The 24,017-nt window shown below is 43.9% G+C and overlaps 1 protein-coding gene across 7 annotated transcripts in view; it reads left to right on the forward strand.

Moving 5' to 3' along the window:
• cacna2d2a (calcium channel, voltage-dependent, alpha 2/delta subunit 2a) overlaps positions 1 to 24,017 on the forward strand; it is a 904,752-nt gene that overhangs the window by 519,907 nt on the left and 360,828 nt on the right. For 6 of the 7 annotated variants that reach the window (XM_073072600.1, XM_073072591.1, XM_073072592.1 and 3 more), the window contains one exon: positions 4,740 to 4,784. The exons of the other annotated variant lie outside the window; for it this stretch is intronic. In XM_073072600.1, the coding sequence (XP_072928701.1) occupies positions 4,740 to 4,784 (45 nt within the window). The remainder of the gene's footprint in view (positions 1 to 4,739; positions 4,785 to 24,017) is intronic. 7 annotated transcript variants of the gene reach the window in all.

Here is a 24,017-nt window from a genome sequence, read left to right on the forward strand (position 1 = left end):
TGTTGATGAGGGTGAGTACAAATGACTGATTTACAATAATTTAATTGTGAAAGTGCGCTTGATTTATCGTACAATTTCATTGGACCTCTGTGAACTACTCATCAATTTTATTGGTCTACTGTTACGAGGCAAAATGTTTACGAGGCGGCATGAAAAAAAAACATGTATTAGCCACTCTGGATTATAGGCCGCAGAGTTCAAAGCTGTTCAAAATGTGGGAAAAAAGTAGCGGCTTATAATCCGGAATCTACGGTATTTGTCTGGGTACAGTTGGAGGGACCTGAGATCGGGAGGAAGCTATATGAACCCGAAGATCATTCATCTGGACTATTGCTGTTTTGTAGGTTCACATCACCTATTCACCTTAGTCCCACTACTCTTATCCCCTTCTTTGAATAAATTGAATTTGCAAATCCAGTTTTGACAATTTCATTTGACTTTATTTCAACATGTTTGGGAGGATTTGTAAAATTCCAGATTTCCATAACCCTGTATAGCCTTCTGCGCTACCTTTAGCCAAATATTAGCTAGGTAAGGACAGTATTATCCATTATTCATCAGTCACTTTCCTAACCTCATCTCCTCAGTTGCTCCTGTTCTTCCTCCCCTCCTCCTTTTTTCTCTCCCTCTCTTTCATTCTTCTTCTTCTTTGTCTGCTATATGGTGGTTGACTAATGGGCAGAGAACTGTAGACTAACAGTGAGTTCAAATCTTACTGTCATATATGTGTTCAGCAATTATGGCATCAAACTAAATACAATAATCTCTCAATTTGACAAAACAGAACAAAGGTTTTCTAATAATCGCATGCTGTCTCAGTTTCAATTAGGTCAAAGGGTCAAAGGGCATAAGAAGCAAGTGACCTTTGCCTCATTCCATTTTCTGCCTGTTCCCCACAACCCTTGACTCCAATCTGGCAGTCTCAGCCTTGACCCGATCTCACTGACTCAGCTCACTGAGACAGAGACTGCCAAGTGGCTCCTTCCTTGAATTCAGGTACCATGCGCTTCCTGTACTCCTTTCTCTCTTCTTCTGGTCTCCCCCACCCTGCAATACTGCACCTCTCCCACTTTTCCGAGTTTCATTACTGTCCCCAGCTCCCCATCATCCACACACCACCCCTCCTAATCTCTTGCCCCGCCCCCAACCAGTTCCATATGTCCATCATTCCACTTATTACCTTAACTATTTCCAGCCTCTCGTTTCTACTTGTTACTGTTGGATCCTGATGCTTTTGTGATCCAAAGATTCTTTGGAAGTCAAGCAAGAGGCACAAACTTGTTGCTTCCAACCATTTTATTAAGCCTTACAAGAGTAAAGAAGAACAAGAAGGAGAAACATTGAGAGAACAAAGAAGAGGCAGGATGAATAAATAGTCACGGTCTTCTCAGACCAGACGAGAGATAACAACAAATTCCAGTGAGAAGAATGAACCTATAAAATTGTGGGTTTCATGTGGTGTGACACTTGTGACTGAAAAATAAGAAGCTTCTAGAAAAATACAGAAGCAGTTGTACCATAATTACTGGAAAATTCACTGAACAATTACATGCACAGTATGTAGGTGATTATTTAAAATACAGGCAAGCATAAGAAAGTTACACCCCAATCCAATATTATCTTCCAGCCTCTCTCTCAACCTCTCTTCTTCCCAGGCTGATTCAGCTGTTCATCATTCCTCCTGGTTCCATCTATCACCTACAAGCTCCTGCCTCTCTTACATACTTACAGAGGCAATCTGCCTTCTATATTCTGTGGTAATGAAACATTTTGACCCAAAATTTCAAGCATCCTCCTACTTCCACAGATGATGCCAACCCCCATGAGTCGAGGAGTTTGTGTGTTGCTCCAGATTCCAGCATCTGCATTCTCTTCATTACTTTACATGGGTTCTCGATCTGCCCACCGGGGAATCACTTTCAGAAGCTCCAGTTCATTCCCTCTAAATCCAACATTCCAGTACGTCACCTCAGAATCTCCAGCTCAACCATGACACTTAATAACCTCACTCCATTAAATAATGACAAGAAAAGCTTAAATAATGAAGCAATCCAGTTATTTCGACTGTGATCCCAGGCAGGATTGTTATCGAAAGTTCCAGAAGTTTTCTAATCAAAGATAAATATGACTGAAACATCTCCTTCTGCCTCTGATATTTGAGCAGTGTTCAGGATGGTAGCTTCACAGTGGCAATAAGATATACTTGTAATGCATTAGCTTGCTAGTTTATTTAGAACATGGTGAATACTTAGGTGAATTGCAAATAAAACACACAGGTTGCATGGTGCCAACTGTGAATGTACACGGGCTTTGCTGGGTGCTTTTCTATTATATCAAGGACGTCGTGATGAATGTGTGGACGATATATTAGTGATTGTATCAATTATATGGTATATATATATTAATGATATGGTGGATATCCTGATTATATTATGCACTCCTTGCTGATTACACATGACTATATCAATATTTTTATTCAGAATATATTAATGAATATAAACTGCGTGTGTCTGTACTTACATGGCAGGTGTGTCAGTTACATATTTAGGTGCACCAGTGAACATATGGGGGGGGGTATCAGTGATTATGTGATGAGTGTTTGGGTGATTATGTGGTGGGTGTATCGGTGATTATGTGGTGAGTGTGTCAGTGCTTATGCAGTGATTGTGTCGGTGATTTATGGTAAGTGTGTTAGTGATTATGTGGTGGGTGTGTCAATGGTTATGTGGTGGGTTTATCAGTGATTATGTGGTGAGTGTGTCGGTGATTATGTGGTGAGTGTATCAGTGCTTAAGATGTGAGTGTGTCAGTAATTATGTGGTGAGTGTGTCAGTGATTATGCAGTGATTGTTGTCGGTGATTTATGGTAAGTATGTTAGTGATTATGTGGTGAGTGTGTCAGTGATTATGTGGTGAGTGTGTCGGTGATTATGTGGTGAGTGTATCAGCGATTATGAGGTGAGTGTGTCGGTAATTATGCGGTGGTTGTGTTGGTGATTATGCAGTGATTGTGTGGTAAGTGTGTTAGTGATTATGTGGCGAGTGATTTGGTGATTATGTGGCGAGTGAGTTGGTGATTATGTGGTGAGTGTTTGGGTGATTATGTGGTGGGTGTGTCGGTGATTATGTGGTGAGTGTTTGGGTAATTATGCGGTGGGTGTGTTGGTGATTATGTGGTGTTGTTTCCATGATTAGATGGTGGATATGACTGATATATGCCTTGGGATGATGATAATTATAAGTGGTGTAGTGTGTAGGGATACTTGGGGATAATGTTCCAGGTATGTTGCTGATTATTTGCAGTTGTCAGCTTTTCCTGCTGTGTTTTAGCTTTGACATCGGTTGAAAATGGCACCCATCTGCATTCATTGTATTTTCCTATTTTTCTTGTGTGCTTGGAAGTTCGAAACTAATTTGAATTACTGTTAAAATTAATAATGAGACAGGGTTTTTCTCGCGTCCTCCATAAGGAACTCTGATCTTCTCTGTCAGATTTGCTTGGTTGAGTTTAACATTCTCACACAGTTCTTCATAAATATGCCACTATTTATTTTATGAAGTGCTGGTTCATTGAATCAAATCTCTGCACCTTCAAAAAACCCTATCCTATTAGTATCTGACTAAATTAAAACCTTTTATTGAAAAGCTGTCTTCCTCACATGGTTCTTATGCATTTCATGAGCGTATTTAATAATTTCAAACTCACCATTTTCCACAAATTAAACACAAACTGTGTGTGCACCCTCCTGCCTCTTGCACTCCCCATATCCACACTCACAACATTTTCAATGCTGTCACTTGATCTACTCAGAGGCAAGCTGACAAAACGCACTTCAGGACGTCTGATGCTCTCACGCTGAGGGAACCCAACACATGCACTAAGGAAACTCTAATGAGAGGTCAGGTCATATGTTTACACTGAGGGAACCTAATACGCTAACATTGTTCTCACACACACGCACGCACGCACACACGCACGCACGCACGCACGCACACACGCACACACGCACACACACACACCCCCCTCTTACCAGGACTGTATCACTCAGGAATCCTGCTGTATCATCCGGGAGTCTGCAAGCACAAGCTAATCTGTACAATCACTTACCAATATCAAATGAGACTTGAGACTGTGAAGGAACAGGCCATAACTAAAAAATAACATTAGTCTTCCAACACTCAGAAAAGGGAATTTGGCAAAGTTTACTTGAAGCATGTGTGAATGTTACACATTAATATCCGGCACAATCCGTGCATTGGAACATTGCCACATCATAACAGCAGAAAACTAGTGTTCCAACATAAACAAGGTATGAATTAGTGTGAAGTAGACATATCCATGTAATTTTGAAATGGTAAGACACTGAGTTGCCTTGGCAATACCAGCACAAGCCCATGTGTGCCTACTTACAACTGTTCTGGCTGCAGTGTGTTGGGCACTGTGAAGGGCAGTTTTGTTTCGAAGGTAATCAGTTTAAACATTCAGGATGGAGTGAATCAATGACCAATCGAAGAGGAATTTAGTCTAGTTTGTGACCAAAGGTGACTCTGAGAAAGACTGATGACAAGGCAAAGTTGAGTTAGAGAGGTCTGACAGAATTGAATACCATAGCAGAAGATGCAGCCACCCAGGGAAAAGCATCTGATCTGTAAAACCGTTGCCAAGTTGAATATTGGCTACTGGTTAAGGACACACTAATCTGAAGCCTTTTTTTTATTTATTCTTATATTTTTTTTAGGAGCGAGACGTTTTATACTTTGATGCAAAAGCAGGAACATCTGATGTAAGTCCAGAAGTTGAATATTCGTTGCATGTTTGACATTCAACTTTCGGCTGTGATTTCTCTGTCTTTGGTGCTGTAAGAGGTCTTGTCTCAGTGTGGTGTGGGAAGCAGAGAACCAAGGAGCACGGCAGTTTACTGATTTCTTGATAGGAGCTGATAGCTTCATGGGGCAAGGTAACTTAATCGACCACCATCCACCTCCTTCCCCACCCCACCTTTCTGTAGTCCAAATAAGGCATCAAAGTCCTTGCCCTTCCAGTGAGTGGCCAACCCACACAGACCATGAAGATTTAGTTCCTCCTGTGCTGAGTTGCCCATCCTCTGAATCTAGAAGGAAGACAACAGGCAGGATGGAGGTGCCTGGTAGTATCCCAGTAGTAGCTTCTGGCACCATGCAAGAAAGTACCCACATAACTAAATGGGCTACCCACAAGCAAAGATGAGGATCTTGACACATTTTTAGGTATCAGAATGTCGCTGGTGCCTGTCGATCTGTGTCACAGGAAGGGTAAGAATTGGGAAAATGGTGTTGAATGAAGGTGCATTTGAAACATTGAATCTGGGCTCTTGATAGGACAATCCATTCAACACATGGAACATGCTAGAGCGAGGCAGCAGGAGCCTCAGGTACAAATATATAAGAAAGGCGACCAGGAGGTTTACTAAGCCAGTCCACTACTGACGGGCTGTGATTTGTGTTCTTCTTCACACCAACCATTCATTCTTGAGGGAGCAAAGAGGAGGAGACCAATTCAGAAAAAGCAGTTTCCCATCCGGTCCCCAGAGTGGTGCTGGCATTCTGCATATGCTATTTGCTGCTTTCATGTTGTGTGTTTGTGTTGTTTGCTGTGTATGTGACAGTGTCCCTACAGTTATTTCCCAACATGGTGAATCGTTGCCAAATGCTTTGTGAAACAGAAGCCTGAACGACATGTCTTTTTCATTTGTAGACTCTCAAATGTCACTCAGAAATATTTTGGTAAACGTGCATTTCAGTGCTACTGAAGGTAAGTGCTGGAACACTGCCCAATCTGAAACCCAGTGTTAACACCAGCTTCTCTCTGGTCAGTCATAGAAACAGCTCCTATGATCCAACTCCTCCATGCTGACCAAGTTGTTCAGCTGAGCTGCTCCCATTTGCCTGCATTTGAACAGTATCCCTCTAAACCTTTCCTGTCCACGTACGTGTCAAACGTTGAACGTACAGTGAGAAGTGTTCAAGACTCTCCACCATCTGCTGTTTTGATATCACTTAGCACTGGGTTGTGTGTTTGAGCTCTTGCACATTGAGGAATTAACATTGGCAACAACGGCATTTCACATCACCTTGACAGCCCCGGCAAACCAGTCAGCCTCTTCTTACGAACAACTTCTCTGATTCTCTTTGTCAATCAGCATGTAAGACCATAAGACATGGGAGAAGAATTAGGCCATTCAGTCCATCGAGTCTGCTCCATTATTCCATCATGGCTGATCCCAGATCCCACTCAGCCTCATACACCTGCCTTCTCGCCATATCCTTCGATGCCCTGACTGATCAGAAAACTATCAACTTCCACCTTAATTATACTTACAGACTTGGCCTCCACCGCAGCCTGTGGCAGAGCATGTCACAGAGTTACTACTGCATACCTCTGATCTAAATTTGAAGCTGTGCACTCTAGTTCTGGACACCCCCACCATAGGAAGCATCCTCTCTACATTCACCCTATCTAGCCCTTTCACATTCTGTCAGTTTCAATGCGATCCCCACGCATTCTAAATTCCAGTGGGTACAGGCCCAAAGCCGCCAAACACTCTTCATATGTTAACCCCTTCATTCCCAGAATCATCCTCCTGAACCTCATTTGGACTCTCTCCAATGAAAACACATCCTTTCTGAGATATGGGGCCCAAAACTGTTGACAATACTCCAAGTGTGGTCTGACTAGTGTCTTATAAAGTCTCAGCATAGGACACATTTTGTTGCCGCTGCATAAAAGGGTTGTGGTGACAGCTGGCATTAAAATAGGTTGCTGTAAAGGAAAGTGCAAGGAGTCACTGGTTGGCAGATCATTTGGCTCTGTATATGCTGCCTTGATTGTTGATGGCATTATTGCAGCCAGTGAGGTTTATAGGCCATGACTGTGTTCCTATCCACCATTACTGGTGTTGTCCAGGTCTGACAGTGTAGAGTCCAGCTGATCACATGGGAGTTTCAAATCGTGGTCAGCACTAACAGCTGCTCTCAGGGTGAGGAGATTAGCCATGGTTACTGCAGCTTCTTGCTGCCCAGAGACACTACTGGGTGTGATGAGGTAGAGACTGGGTGAAAGCAAGTAGAGCACAATGATATATCTGTATTGTAAAAGTGCTCTTGTGTTTCTCAGAAGTGCTTTCAAGCTAAAAGTGATACCAAAAAAAACCCAGGGCAGAATAAAGAGATAGACCAAGGAGTATATTAAAGGGAAAGGAGGGTACAAAGGAAACTGAGGAACTTAAGATAAGCAGGGATATAGTCACCAGTGACAGAGATGAAAATTGTCATAGAGTCAAAGAAATCCCTCGGAGTATCTTTGTACATGTGTATGTGTTACCGTGTAGCCATATCAAATGGAGAGATCCTTTAGCCCACTGATTTCATGATAGCATCAGTGACCATTTACACTAATCCTACTTTAAATATTTTTTAAACTACTGTCAACTCTCCACAGATAACACTACTCAGCTACACATTAATGTGAACCATTAAATCAGCAACCTGCCTGTCTTTGGGATATGTGTGGAAACTGCAGCACCCAGAAATTCACTTGGTCATAGGAGATGGGTGCAGACTCCACCCAGACAGCAGTGAGGGTCAGCATTGAACCTGGGTCTCTGACACTGTGAGACTGCAGTTCTGCCAGCTATGCCACTGTGTCACCCTGTGTTGCAAATGTACAAGAAGCCAGAATTAGAGACTCCTGGAGGTTGAAGAAGATCTCAGGGATAATGAGGGATGAAACCATAAACAGTCACATGGTATACTCTGATCAAATCAGGCACAGAATGGGTTGGACAAGGTGATCTTGACCAGTTTAGCACTCCATCTCTTTTTATAATAGAGCTTTGGCTAGCAACCAGTCAGAAGTTTTGAGAGGAGGTGATTTCACTCAGGTCCACTGTCCAAGTAGAAAGGGGAGCAGTGGTCACTGCAACATAATAGATCTTTGACCACCGACCGATTGGTGCTTTGGATTGTTTAGCAGGAGCAAACTAAAGGAAGGCAGTGGCAAGTGCAGTGGCCATCATCTGAGCGGACAGAGTCAGAGTGGTGATCTTGGAGCTTTAGCTCTTTGAGGCCTCACTCAGAGCAATCAAAGAAAAGAAAAGCTCAAGGGTAAGTTTCTTTCTCCTTTCCTTCTTTACTTCTGCTCAACTAGGACAATAGAGAGGCCAGGCAGGGTAGTTGAATGCTTCTCTTGTGGAATATGGGAAGGCAGGGAGACCTCCAGTGTCCCTGACAATTATAACTGTGCATCCAGCTGCAGATTCTAATAAACCACATTAAGGAATTGGAGCTGGAACTGAATGAACTCTGGGTCATTCAGGAGGCTGAAGGGATGATAAGTAGGACTTGGAGAGAGGTAGTTACACCCAAGGTATAGGACACAGGAAACTGGGTGACAGTCAGGAAGGGGAAAGGGGGTAAAGGAGCCAGTGCAGAGTACCCCTGTGGCCATCCCCTCAACAACAGGTATATCACTTTAGATTCTTTTGGGGGGAGGAAGTTAACCTAACAGAGGGAAGTCCCAGTGGTCGGGTCTCTGGCACTGAGCTGGATCTGTGACTCAGAGAGAAGAGGGGAGAAAGGCACATTGTGGTGATAGGGGATTTGTTACTTAGGGGAATGCACGGGAGGTTCTGTGGGCAGGAAGGAGATGGTATGTTGCCCCCCAGCTGCCAGGGCCCAGGACATCTCAGGTAGAGTCCTCAGCACTCTTAAGTGGGAGGGCGAACAGCCAGAAGTCGGGGTCCATGTAGGAACCAATGACATGGGTAGGATGAGTGATGAGGTTTTGCACAGAGTGCTGAGTTAAAAGGCAGCACCTCCAGGGTTGTGATCTCAGATTTGCTACACATGCCACGTGCTAGTGAGGCTAGAACTAGGAAGATTATACAGTTTAATACGTGGTTAAGGAGTTGGTGTAGGATGGTGGGACTAAACTTTTTAGATCATTGGTTTCTTTTCCAGGAAAAATGGGACCAGTACAGAAGGGATGGTTTACACCTGAACTGGAGGGGAACTAATACCCTAGCGGGAAGGTTTGTTAATGCTGCACCATGGGGTTTAAACTAGAGTTGCGGGGAGATGGGAACCAGAGTGCCAGAACAGTTGGAGAGGTTGTGGAGACAGATGTTGGTAAGACCTCAAACAAAGTTAGGAATCAAAAAGTTACGCTTGTTGCGACTAATGACCTAAGCTGTGTATATTTCAATGCAAGTAATATCGTAGGAAAGGTGGATGATAATGCAGAAGAGGAGGTAGTAGGGATGAGAGACTGTTGATAGGGCAAAATTCCAGTCAATAGAATCAGTTGCAATGTAAAAGGCAGACAAAATCAAAAAGGGTGAATACAGGACTGAAAATGTAATATTTGAAAGTGCGCAGTATACAGAATAAGGTAGATGAACTTGTACCACAGTTACAAATTGGCATGTATGATGTTGAGGCATCGCTGAATCATGGCTGAAAGAAGATTATCACTGGGAGCATAGTGTCAAAGGGTACACATTGTATCAAAAGGACAGGAAGGCAGAGGGGGAGGCAATGCTGTCTTGGTAAAAAATGAAATCAAATTATTCGATAAAGATGACATAGGGTTGGAAGGTGTTGAATCATTGTGGATAGAGTTAAGGAACCGGAAGGGTAAGAAGACCCTGATGGGTGTTATCTTCAGACCCCCCCCCCCCCCCCCCTCAACTGTAGTAAGGATGTGATCTACAAATTACAACAGAAAATAGAAAATGCATGCCAAAAGGGCAATGTTACCATAGTCCTGGGGGACTTCACTATGCGGGTAGATTGGGAAAATCAGGTTGGTGCTGGATTCCAGGAGGGGGAGTTTCTAGAATGCCTACGGGATGGCTTTTTTAGAGCAGCTCGTGATTGAGCCCACTAGGAGATCAGCTGTTCTGTTGGGTGTTGTGTAATGAACCAGAATTGATTAGCATGCTTAAGGTAAAAGAACCTTTAGGGGTAATTTGATCAAATTCACCCTGAAATTTGAGGAGAAGCTAAAGTCAAATGTTTCAATATTACAGTGGAGTAAAGGGAATGAAAGAGGAGTTGTCCAGAATTGATTGAAAGAACACTGGAAAGGTTGACAGCAGAAAAGCAATAATTGGAATTTCTGGAAGTAATTTGAAAGGCACAGGATATATACATCCCAAAGAGGAAAAAATATTCTACAAGAAAGATGACACAACTTGGCTAACAAGGGAAATCAAAGCCATATAAAAGTCAGTGAGAGGGCATATAATAGAGCAAAAATGAGTGGAAAGTTAGAACATTAGGAAGCTTTTAAATACCAACAGAAGGCAACTAAAAAGTCATTAAAAAGGTAAAGATGGAATATGAAAGTAAGCTAGCCAATAATAAAGGAGATGCCAAAAGTTTTTTCAGATACATAAAGTGTAAAAGAGAGGCAAAAGTGGATATCAGTGCTGGAGTGGTAGTAATAGTGGGCAAGGAAATGGCGAATGAAACAAATAAGTATTTTGCATCAGTCTTCACTGTGGAAGACACTAGCAGTGTGGTGAAAGTTCCAGGTGTCAGGGATATAGAATTGTGTGAGGTTACCATTACCAGAGAGAAGGTACTTGGGGAACTGAAAGATCTGAAGGGTGATAAGTCCCCTGCACCCGATGGTCTACACCACGGAGTTCTGAAAGAAGTGGCTGAAGAGGTTATGGAGGCATCATTAATGATCTTTCAAGAATCACTAGATTCTGTAATGGTTCTGGAAGACTAGAAATTTAAAAATGTTGCTCCACTCTTCAAGAAGGGAGAGAGGTATAAGAAAGGAAACTATTGGTCTGTTAGCCAGACATCAGTGGTTGGGAAGATGTGGCAGTCAATTATTAAGGATGAGATCTCAGGGCACTTTGAGGCACATGATAAAATAGGCAGTAGTCAACAAGGGAAAATCTTCCCTGACAAATCTGTTGGAATTCTTTGGAGAAGTAACAAGTAGGATAGACAAAGGAGAATTGGTGGACAGGTAGTCTCCAAGTTACGAACATCCGACTTACTCGTACTTAGGAGCCGAGGAAGGAGAACACCGTCTGCCATTTTAAGTCGGATCACGACGGCATCCGCCATTTTCAGTCCTTGCCGTTGACACTGTGTTGACTGAGTAACTTTGTATTTGGCTTAAGTTTTTCATAGCAAGATTCACCCTGACCCCTGGTGGCACAGTGAGATCAGCGCTGGGCTGGAGAATGGAGGTTCCAGAGCTCGATCCAGTGACAGACCACTCCTGTGCTGGGTTGATGTTGATCCAGTGACTCCCATACCATCCGTGTCAGGTTGATGTCGAGCTCGCAAGTCGACCTCATAAAAAAAACACTCCCACCTCTAGTTTAAATTCCCACGCAGAATATTGTGGAGGATCAAATACCCAAACCCAGCACAGCCCCCACTTGTCCCATTTAACCTGTCTCAGTGCAGTGGTCCTTAGGACCCAGTGGACTTTGGGAGCCGGCAGAACTCAGGACCCACCGCCCGCAGTGTTTCTATTCCATTGACGGGAGGTGATCTCGATTGAAAATAAATTGGAAATAATAAAGCGATCGGAAAGAGGTGAAATGCCATCGGTCATTAGAAAAGCATTAGGCTACAGTCGGTCAACGATCGAAACAATTTTAAAGGATAAAGTGAGAATAATGGAGCATGTGAAAGGCCCTGCCCCAATGAAAGCTACAATTATTACTAAACCACGCAGTGGTTTAATTATTGGAATACATAAGTTTCTTAAGTGTTTTATATGCATAGAAAGGTAAAATATATACTATATGCTAAGACAACCATTTGACTAACTGACGCTAAATAATACCGGATGTACTAGTTCCGACTTGCGTACAAATCCGACTTAAAAGACGGACTCAGGAACGGAACTTGTTCATAGACCGGGGACTGCCTGTACTTGGATTTTCAGAAGGCCTTTGACAAGATGCCACACGTGAGTCTGCTTAACAAACTCTGAGCCCATGGTATTACAAGAGCATTCCTAGCATGGATAAAGCAGTGGCTGATTGGCAGGAGGCAAAGAGTGAGAATTAAAGGGAGCTTTTTCTTGTTGGCTGCCAGTGACCAGTGGTCTTCCACAAGGGTCATGTGTTGGAACCGATTCTTTTTAATGTTATCCGTCAATGATTTGGATGATGGATTAATGGCTTTGTTCTGAAGATTGCAGATGATATGAAGATAGGTGGAGGGGCAAGTAGTTTTGAGGAAATAGAGAGGCTACAGAAAGACGTAGACCAGAGTTTCTCAACCTGAGTTCCGTGAAAGGTCGCTAGGGTTCCACGAGAGATTGTGATTAATAAAAACATTGTATTTCGAACTCCGTGCAACGCACGATGCTAGCACACAGTGGTGGGCAGTAACAAAGCAGCCCCATTACCAATCACAGCCCAGAATGGCATTCTGCAGTTGGACAGTGATTATTCTCAGCTTTTGACGTGAGATAGGAGAGGCTGTTGATAATTGGTGAATACTGTGTTGCAGTGAGGGAGGACGGTAGGCTGATGTGGAGTCTTGTATTACACTGAGGGAGGACGGTAGGCTGATGGGGAGTGTTGTATTACACTGAGGGAGGACGGTAGGCTGATGAGGAGTGTTGTATTACACTGAGGGAGGACGGTAGGCTGATGAGGAGTGTTGTATTACACTGAGGGAGGACGGTAGGCTGATGTGGAGTCTTGTATTACACTGAGGGAGGACGGTAGGCTGATGGGGAGTGTTGTATTACACTGAGGGAGGACGGTAGGCTGATGAGGAGTGTTGTATTACACTGAGGGAGGACGGTAGGCTGATGGGGAGTGTTGTATTACACTGAGGGAGGACGGTAGGCTGATGAGGAGTGTTGTATTGCAGTGAGGGAGGATGGTAGGCTGATGTGGAGTGTTGTATTACACTGAGGGAGGACGGTAGGCTGATGGGGAGTGTTGTATTACAGTGAGGGAGGACGGTAGGCTCATGGGGAGTGTTGTATTACACTGAGGGAGGATGGTAGGCTGATGAGGAGTGTTGTATTGCAGTGAGGGAGGATGGTAGGCTGATGTGGAGTGTTGTATTACACTGAGGGAGGACGGTAGGCTGATGGGGAGTGTTGTATTACACTGAGGGAGGACGGTAGGCTGATGAGGAGTGTTGTATTGCAGTGAGGGAGGATGGTAGGCTGATGTGGAGTGTTGTATTACACTGAGGGAGGACGGTAGGCTCATGGGGAGTGTTGTATTACAGTGAGGGAGGACGGTAGGCTCATGGGGAGTGTTGTATTACAGTGAGGGAGGACGGTAGGCTCATGGGGAGTGTTGTATTACAGTGAGGGAGGACGGTAGGCTCATGGGGAGTGTTGTATTACAGTGAGGGACGATGGTAGGCTCATGGGGAGTGTTGTATTACAGTGAGGGAGGACGGTAGGCTCATGGGGAGTGTTGTATTGCAGTGAGGGAGGACGGTAGGCTCATGGGGAGTGTTGTATTACAGTGAGGGAGGACGGTAGGCTCATGGGGAGTGTGAAGTGCATGTTGCGAGCCTTGAATGGATTTTCCCAACTTGTGCTGTATCATCAGCCTGTCTCTTCTGAATTAGCTCTCCCAACTTCCCCTTACGCACCACCAACTGACTTATGGGAGGAAATAAGCTCTCCCCCGTGGTTGAAAATTGGAGGGAAATTTTCATTCTAAAGGCGATCCAGTGTGGTAATTTTTGAAGAGGAGGTGTGAGATGGAAGAGGAGGATTCTGAGCCTAGGCCTCCAGACAATTTTGATCAGGTTAATGATGAAGAATTAGTCTTCTGAGTCATTTCACTGCACTAATGTAACAATGGGCAAAATGTCTGTCTCTTCACAAAACTACAAAAATTTATTTTCAGTACAAATACAGAAAGTACAAACAAAGTATTTACAAGACAGTGAATAAATTCAAATTAAAATATGATCACTGCTGTCTGTAAAGCAGTCATTTCCCTGGGGGTGGCACTGCTTCTGGAAACCCCCCACTGTGCCTAATGTGAGCACGTGCTCCCTCTCCAAAGACAGCTGGGCACAAACGTATCCTCAGAAAAGGGTCAGGCAGTCAGCCGTGGCAGAGCCCTCGAATTGTCCGCTGTCTAGACCTGTGAATGGCCACCTTGGCCAGGCCCGGGGTCTTCCTCGCGAGGTACGGGGTGCCCATATACAAGGTGTGCAACAATAACCTGAGCCACCCCTTCAGATACTCAAACAGGGGCTGCAACCTCTCACACTCCATATAAGCCTGGTACAGTGACTCCTCACGGACACAGAATGGAGAGGTAGACGAGGTGTCAGTGAACCTGCTTCAAAACCTGTTACATGGTACTGCTCGATGCAAAACCTTCCACCCCAGGTCCCCAATGTACAGGGGAAAGACCCCTGTATGAAGAGATTCCCACTGGGGAACTCCTCTGCTACCAAAGAGTAACACACACTGCGACGAGCACTCCCAGCCCCTCAGATGGTGGTGCAGCCAGAACCTGTCCACTTCCCCAAGCCCCCTCGACACCCACCCTGATAGGATGGGAACCAGTCCCCCTCACAGCTAGAGCACCGCCCCTCAACCTGACTGGATGAGACTAGACACATTATCATCAACAGCTCTCGGTAAAAGTGAAGCAGTTCCCTCAAAGCAGCGTGTCTGATGCTGCCCGCTGGAAGCCAAGTACCCTCCTGCAGGTGTTGTGCCTGGCAGAGAAAGTGCATCGCCATCGTATGCCATCTCGGGGGGGGGGGGGTATCTTTGCAGGGTCCTGAGGCGGAGAGCCACCAGGTGGGTGCACACACACACCAATGGCTGACTGCCTTCTGCAATCAGAAAATTCAGGATCACAACGGAGACCCAGTGCCTCTTGCTGCCCCAGAAGAAATCCACCAGACTCTTCTGGGTCCTGGAGACAAAAGAACTAAAGCTGGTACCATACCTTTACAATGGAAGCTACTTATCAATGGGTTTGACATGGACTGGGGAGCCAGACTGTCCTTTCCATTGTGGCAAACAACATACAAATGCAGCAATGGCTGCAGGAAAATTGAAAAGACACTGAACTACAAATCACAGCCACATGACACGTAGAAGTGCTGATTATTCTATACAACTATTGGAATCTCAAACAGATTAAAGCTTTTGAAGATAAAGTCACAGTCAGTAAAAAGATTCAGGAAGCAAGTTATTTAGTAGCTTTCAGAGCAGTTCACACGAGAATGTTTAAAAAACTGTGTGAATACATGGTCAAAGAGCACGCCAATCTTCTGCTACTTACAGAAATCCAGTGGCTTAGCAGAGGAAGATTTCTCAACAGGGTGTTCGAGCGAAAGGGGAATTTCAGGAGTAATTTCAAGCAAATAGTAAGCCAGGTTTTGCTAGTACTTTTGAAGATGAAGAATGGCTGCAGAAACTAGCCTACTTTAAAGGCATTTTTCATCATATGAACCAGTTGAATAAGTCTCTGCAAGGCCCTGGAGAAAATGTTTTGACTTCAAGTGACAAGATCCTTGGATTTAAAAGGAAACTGAATCTTTGGAAAAATCATGCTGCGAAAGGAAACCTTGAAATGTTCCACTGCTGCTTGGGCTTGAGAGTGAGGAAGGATCAGAAAGTCTCGAGTCTTATTGAAAACTACCTGGAAGACTGCAGAACAAAATTGAACAGTATTTTTCCTCCCTTTCAACACGAGTGTATGGGTGAGGGACTCTTTCTCTAAATCTTCTGCTCAGCCTGAGAACTTAACTTTGAGAGAAGAGGAAGAACTTTGTGAGCTACACTCTGATCATGCATTCAAGATTAGATTTACTGACCTGCCCCTGGACAAGTTCTGGATTTCTGTGAAAGAAGAGTATCCTGCCGTTCATAGGAAAACAATGAACATTTTGCTGCTGTTTTCAACTTCTTACATGTGTGAGCAAGTCTTTTCTTTAACAAGCATCAAGAGCAAGGATAGGAATCGTCTCCTTTCAGTTGAAGGTGAAATCCATGTGTGCTTATCTCAAGTTCAACCCAGAATTAAGAAATTTATTAAGTTTGCCTTATGAGTTTTTAAAATTTATGAAAGAGAAAGGAAGTGTAATTCCAAGAAAGGTAAGTGAAGCTTAACTGTTTTTATCAAGTAAAAAAATTCTCTACTCAAAAGAGCATTGACAATTATTCTTGGATTATTATATCTACAATTTACTGATCTCACTATATACAATGAGCTCTAGATATAATGAATTTACGCAGAGGTTCCCTGAGACCTGAAAATTATTTCAGGGGTTCCTCCAGGCCAAAAAGGTTGAGAAAGGCTGACTTAGACAGATTAGAAGAATAGGTAAAAAGTGGGAGATGGAAAACAGTGTCAGAAAGTGTAGGGTCATGCACTTTGGTAGAAGAAATGAAAGTTTTGATTATTCTCTAAATGGAAAGAAAATACAAAAAACTGGGAGTGCTTGTGCAGGATTCCCTAAAGGTTAATTTGCAGGTTGAGTCTGTGGTGAGGAAGGCAACTATACGATGTTAGTATTCATTTCAAGAGGACTAGAATATAAAAGCAAGGATGTAATGCTGAGACTTTATAAAGAACTGGTGAGGCCTCACTTGAAGTATTGTGAGCAGTTTTGGGCCCCTTTTCTTAAAAAGGATGTGCTGAAACTGGAGAGGGTTCAAAGGAGGTACATGAAAATGATTCCAGGATTGAATGGCTTATCATATGAATAATGTTTGGCGACTCTAGGCCTGGATTCACTAGAATTCAGAAGAATGGGGGTGACCCAATTATAACCTATCAAATGGTGAAAGGTCTTGGTAGAGTGGATGTGGAGAGGATGTTTCCTACGGTGGGAGAGTCTAAGACCAGAGGGCATACCCTCAGAATAGAGGGGGGTCCATTTCAGAATGGAGATGAGGAGGAATTTCCTTACCCAGAGAGTCATGAATCTATGGAATCCTTTGTTACTGGCAGTTGTGGAGGCCAAGTCATTATATATTTAAGACAGATGTTGATAATTTCTTGATTGTTTGGGGCATGAAAGGGAAAGGCAGGAGATTTGGGCTGAGAGAAAAATTGAATCAGCCTTAATGAAATGGCAAAGCATTCTTGATGGACAAAATGGCCTAATTCTGCTCCTATTTCTTATAGTCTTATGGTCTTATAATAGAGCCCTTGTTGCTGTTCATAGGGGTTGGTATATTGTTGTTTCGATGAGGAGGAATTATTGATTAGAACCATAGAACATTACAGCACAGAAACGGGCCTTTTGGCCCTTCTTGGCTGTGCCAAACCATTTTTCTGCCTAGTCCCACTGACTTGCACCTAGCCCATATCCCTCCATACACCTCTCATCCATGTATCTGTCCAAGTTTTACTTAAATGTTAAAAGTGAGCCCGCATTTACCACTTCATCTGGCAGCTCATTCCACACTCCCACCACTCTCTGTGTGAAGAAGCCCCCCCCCCCAACGTTCCCTTTAAACTTTTCCCCTTTCACCCTTACCCCATGTCCTCTGGTTTTTTTTTCTCTCCTAGCCCCAGTGGAAAAAGCCTGCTTGCATTCACTCTATCTATACCCATCATAATTTTATGTACCTCTATCAAGTCTCCCCTCATTCTTCTACGCTGCAGGGAATAAAGTCCTAACCTATTCAACCTTTCCCTGTAACTCAGTTTCTCAAGTCCCGGCAACATCCTCGTAAACCTTCTCTGCACTCTTTCAACTTTATTAATATCCTTCCTGTAATTCGGTGACCAAAACTGTAGACAATACTCCAAATTCGGCCTCACCAATGCCTTATACAACCTCACCATAACATTCCAACTCTTAAACTCAATGCTTTTATTTATAAAGGCCAATGTACCAAGAGCTGTCTTTACTACCCTATCTACCTGTGACGCCACTTTTAGGGAATTTTGTATCTGTATTCCCAGATCCCTCAATTCTACTGCACTCCTCAGTACCCTACCATTTACCTTGTATGTTCTACCTTGGTTTTTCCTTCCAAAGTGCAATACCTCACACTTGTCTGTATTAAACTCCATCTGCCATTTTTCAGCCCATTTGTCCAGCTGGTCTAGACCCCTCTGCAAGCTTTGAAAACCTTCCTCAGTGTCCACTACGCCTCCAATCTTTGTATCATCAACAAATTTGCTGATCCAATTTACCACATTATCATCCAAATCATTGATATAATGACAAATAACAATGGACCCAGCATTGATCCCTGTGGCACATCACTAGTCACAGGCCTCCACTCAGAGAAGCAATCCTCCACTACCACTCTCTGACTTCTCCCATTGAGCCAACATCTAATCTAACAGAATTAGTTCTTACTCTCAATAATTTCTCCTTTGGCTCCTCCCACTTCCTCCTGTAGCCATGGGCACCCGCATGGGTCCCACTTATGCCTGCCTTTTTGTTGACTTTGTGGAACAGTCCATGTTCCAACTCTATACGGGTATCCGTCCCCCTCTTTTCCTTCGCTACATTGACGACTGCATTTGTGCTGCCTCCTGCATGCATGCTGAGCTCATTAACTTCATTAACTTTGCCTCCAACTTTCAACCAGCCCTCAGATTTACCTGGTCCATTTCTGACACCTCCTTCCCCTTTCTTGATCTTTCTGTCTCCATCTCTGGAGACGGCTTATCTACTGATGATGAGAGAAAGCTGGCAGGGAACATAAAAACTGACTGTAAAAGCTTTTATAGATACGTGAAAAGAAAAAAGATTGGTCAAGACAAATGTAGGTCCTTTACAGTCAGAAACAGGTGAATTGATCATAGGGAACAAAGACATGGCAGACCAATTGAATAACTACTTTGGTTCTGTCTTCACTAAGGAGGACATAAATAATCTTCCGGAAATAGTAAGGGACTGATGGTCTAGTGAGATGAAGGAACTGAGGGAAATACATGTTAGTAGGGAAGTGGTGTTAGGTTCATTGAAGGGATTAAAGGCAGATAAATCCCCAGGGCCAGATGGTCTGCATCCCAGAGTGCTTAAGGAAGTAGCCCAAGAAATAGTGGATGCATTAGTGATAATTTTTCAAAACTCCTTAGATTCTGGATTAGTTCCTGAGGATTGGAGGGTGGCTAATGTAACCCCACTTTTTAAAAAAGGAGAGAGAGAGAAACCGGGGAATTATAGACTGGTTAGTCTGACATCGGTGGTGGGGAAAATGCTAGAGTCGGTTATCAAAGATGTGATAACAGCACATTTGGAAAGAGGTGAAATCATCAGACAAAGTCAGAATGGATTTGTGAAAGGAAAATCATGTCTGATGAATCTTATAGAATTTTTTGAAGATGTAACTAGTGGAGTGGATAGGGGAGAGCCAGTGGATGTGGTATATTTAGATTTTCAAAAGGCTTTTGACAAGATCCCACACAGGAGATTAGTGTGCAAACTTAAAGCACATAGTATTGGGGGTATGGTATTGATGTGGATAGAGAATTGGTTGGCAGACAGGAAGCAAAGAGTGGGAGTAAACGGGACCTTTTCAGAATGGCAGGCAGTGACTAGTGGGGTACCACAAGGCTCAGTGCTGGGTCCCCAGTTGTTTACAATATATATTAATGATTTAGACGAGGGAATTAAATGCAGCATCTCCAAGTTTACAGATGACACAAAGCTGAGCGGCGGTGTTAGCTGTGAGAAGGATGCTACGAGGATGCAGGGTAACTTGGATAGGTTAGGTGAGTGGGCAAATTCATGGCAGATGCAATTTAATGTGGATAAATGTGAGGTTTTGTTGCAAGAACAGGAAAACAGATTATTATCTGAACGGTGGCCGATTAGGAAAAGGGGAGATGCAACGAGACCTGGGTGTCATTGTACACCAGTCATTGAAGGTGGGCATGCAGGTACAGCAGGCAGTGAAAAAGGCAAATGGTATGTTGGCATTCATAGCAAAAGGATTTGAGTACAGGAGCAGGAAGGTTCTACTGCAGTTGTACAAGGCCTTGGTGAGACCACACCTAGAATATTGTGTGCAGTTTTGGTCCACTAATCTGAGGAAAGACATTCTTGCCATAGAGGGAGTACAGAGAAGGTTCACCAGATTGATTCCTGGGATAGCAGGACTTTCATATGAAGAAAGACTGGATCGACTAGGCTTATACTCACTGGAATTTAGAAGATTGAGGGGGGATCTTATTGAAACATATAAAATTCTAAAGGGATTAGACAGGCTAGATGCAGGAAGATTGTTTCCAATGTTGGGGAAGTCCAGAACGAGGGGTCACAGTTTAAGGATAAAGGGGAAGCCTTTTAGGACCGAGATGAGGAAAAACTTCTTCACACAAAGAGTGGTGAATCTGTGGAATTCTCTGCCACAGGAAACAGTTGAGGCCGGTTCATTGGCTATATTTAAGAGGAAGTTAGATATGGCCCTTATGGCTAAAGGGATGAGGGGGTATGGAGAGAAAGCAGGTACAGAGTTCTGAGTTGGATGATCAGCCATGATCATACTGAATGGCGGTGCAGGCTCGAAGGGCCAAATGATCTATTCCTGCACCTATTTTCTGTGTTTCTATTCCTCTTCCCACCCTGTCTCTTGCAAAAATGCTATCCCCTTATCACAATTCCTCCTTCTCCGCCGCATCTGCTCTCAGGATGAGGCTTTTCATTCCAGGATGAAGGAGATGTCTTTCTTTTTTAAACAAAGGGGCTTCCCTTCTTCCACCATCAACTCTGCTCTCAAATGCATCTCTCCCATTTCCCGCACATCTGCCCTCACCCCATCCGCCCGCCACCCCACTCGGGATAGGGTTCCCCTTGTCCTCACCTACCACCCCACCAGCCTCCAGGTCCAACGTATAATTCTCCGTAACTTCCGCCACCTCCAAGTGGATCCCACTACCAAGCACATCTTTCCCTCACCACCCCCCTTCTGCTTTCCACAGGGATCGCTCCCTACGTGACTCCCTTGTCCACTCGTCCCTACCATCCCTTCCCACCGATCTCCCTCCTGGCACTTACCCTTGTAAGCAAAACAAATGCTATATCTGCCCTTACACTTCCTCCCACACCACCATTCAGGGCTCCAGACAGTCCTTTCAGGTGAGGCGACACTTCACCTGTGAGTTGGCTGGTGTGGTATACTGCGTCCGGTGCTCCCGGTGTGGCCTTTTATATATTGGTGAGACCCAACGCAGACTGGGAGACCGTTTCACTGAACACCTACGCTCGGTCCACCAGAGAAAGCAGGATCTCCCAGTGGCCACACATTTTAATTCCACGTCCCATTCCCATTCTGATATGTCTATCCATGGCCTCCTCTACTGTCAAGATGAATCCACACTCAGGTTGGAGGAACAACACCTTATATACCGGCTGGGTAGCCTCCATCCTGATAGCATGAACATTGACTTCTCTAACTTCCGTTAATGCCCCTCCTCCCCTTCTTACCCCATCCCTGACATATTTAGTTGTTTGTTTTTTTTTCTCTCTCTCTGCCCATCACCCTGCCTGTTCTCCATCTTCCTCTGGTGCTCCCCCCTCCCCCTTTCTTTCTCCCAAGGCCTCCCGTCCCATGATCCTTTCCCTTCTCCAGCTCTGTATCGCTTTTGCCGGTCACCTTTCCAGCTCTTGGCTTCATCCCACCCCCTCCGGTCTTCTCCTATCATTTTGCATTTCCCCCTCCCTCCACTACTTTCAAATCTCTTAGTATCTCTCCTTTCAGTTAGTCCGGACGAATGGTCTCGGCTTGAAACGTCGACAGTGCTTCCCCCTATAGGTGCTGCCTGGCCTGCTTTGTTCCACCAGCATTTTGTGTGTGTTTTCTAATCCAGTTTACTACCTCACCATGTATACCTAGCGACTGAATCTTCCTAACCAACCACCCTTGCGGGACCTTGTCAAAGTCCATGTAGACAACATCCACTGCCTTCCCTTCATCCACTTTCCTTGTAACCTCCTCGAAATACTCTAATAGATTTGTTAAATATGACCTATCACGCACAAAGCCGTGTTGACTCTCCCTAATAAGTCCCTGTCTATTTAAATACTTGTAGATCCTATCTCTTAGTACTCCTTCCAATAATTTACCTACTACCGACATCAAATTTACCGGCCTATAATTTCCTGGATTACTTTTAGAGCCTTTTTTAAACAACAGAACAACATGTGCTATCCTCCAATCCTCTGGCACCTCACCCATAGATACCGACATTTTAAATATATCTGCCAGGGCCCCTGCAATTTCAACACTAGTCTCCTTCAAGGTCCAAGGGAATACCTTGACAGGTCCTGGGGATTTATCTATTCTGATTTGCCTCAAGATAGCAAGCACCTCCTCCTCTTCAATCTGTATAGGTTCCATGACCTCACCACTTGTTTGCCTTATTTCCATTGACTCCATGCCAGTTTCCTTAGTAAATATAGACGCAAAACAACATTTAAGATCTCCTCCATTTCTATGATTCCATACATAGCCGACCACTCTGATCTTCAAGAGGACCAATTTTATCCCTTACTATCCTTTTGCTATTAATATACCTGTAGAAACTCTTTGGATTATTCTTCACCTTGACTGCCATAACTACCTCATGTCTTCTTTTAGCCCTCCTGATTTCTTTCTTAAGTATTTTTTTGCACTTTTTATACACCTCAAGTTCCTTATGTGCTCCCTGTTTCCTAAACATGTCATACATCTCTCTCTTCTTTATCAGAGTTCCAATATCCCTCAAGAACCAAGGTTCCTTATTCTTATTCACTTTGCCTTTAATCCTGACAGGAACATACAAACTCTGCACTCTCAGAATTTCTCCTTTGAAAGCCTTCCACTTACCAATGACATCCTTGCCAGAGAACAACCTGTCCCAATTTAGATCCTTTCTCATTTCTTCAAATTTGGCCTTTTTCCAGTTTAGAACCTCAACCCGAGGACCAGATCTACCTTTATCCATGATCAAGTTGAAACTAATGGTGTTATGATCACTGGAACCAAAGTGTTCCCCTATACACACTTCCGTCACCTGTCCTAACTCGTTTCCTAATAGGAGATCTAATATTGCATCCTCTCTAGTTGCTACCTCTATATATTGATTTAGAAATCTTTCCTGAACACATTTTACAAACTCTAACCCATCTAGACCTTTAACAGTATGGGAATCCCAATCAATATGTGGAAAATTAAAATCCCCTACTATCACAACTTTTGTTTCCTGCAGTTGTCTGCTATCTCTCTGCAGATTTGCTCCTCCAATTCTCGCTGACTATTGGGTGGTCTATTATACAACCCCATTAATGTGGTCATACCTTTCCTGTTTCTCAGCCCCACCCATATGGCCTCGGTAAACAAGCCCTCTAATCTGTCCTGCCTGAGCACTGCTGTAACATTTTCCCTGACTAGCAATGCCACAATCCCACCCTTCATCCCTCTGCCTCTATCACGTCTGAAACATCAGAACCCTGGAACATTAAGCTGCCAGTCCTGCCCCTCCTGTAGCCAAGTTTCACTAATGGCTACAATGTCATAATTCCACGTGTCAATCCACGCCCTCAGCTCATCAGCCTTCCCCACAATACACCTCGCATTGAAATAGACACACCTCAAGATTGTTACCACCACATGCAACCCTTCTATTTGTGACTTTGCATGAAACTTTAACATCATTTATTTTCACCCCCACTCCGCTATCTACCCTGGCACTCTGGTTCCCAACCCCCTACAAATCTAGTTTAAACACCCCCCCAACAGCACTAACAAACCTCCGTGCAAGGATATTGGTCCCCCTGTAGTTCAGGTGTAACCCGTCTCTCTTGTACAGGTCCCACCTGCCCCAGAAGAGGTCCCAATGATCCTGAAATCTGAAACCCTGCCCCCACACCAGTTTCTCAGCCACTTATAGATATTTATAGATTAAATAGCTATAATGATATGGGTTTATCTAAATACATTAATGTTCATTTTTATGGCAGGCATCAGTGACTTCTCTGGCTCAATCCTTCAAGATTCTTTCTGCTTTCAAGCAGTGAGTGATCCATCCTTTAGA

The sequence above is a fragment of the Hemitrygon akajei genome, chromosome 19, assembly GCF_048418815.1.
Source record: "Hemitrygon akajei chromosome 19, sHemAka1.3, whole genome shotgun sequence".
Classification (NCBI taxonomy): domain Eukaryota; kingdom Metazoa; phylum Chordata; class Chondrichthyes; order Myliobatiformes; family Dasyatidae; genus Hemitrygon; species Hemitrygon akajei.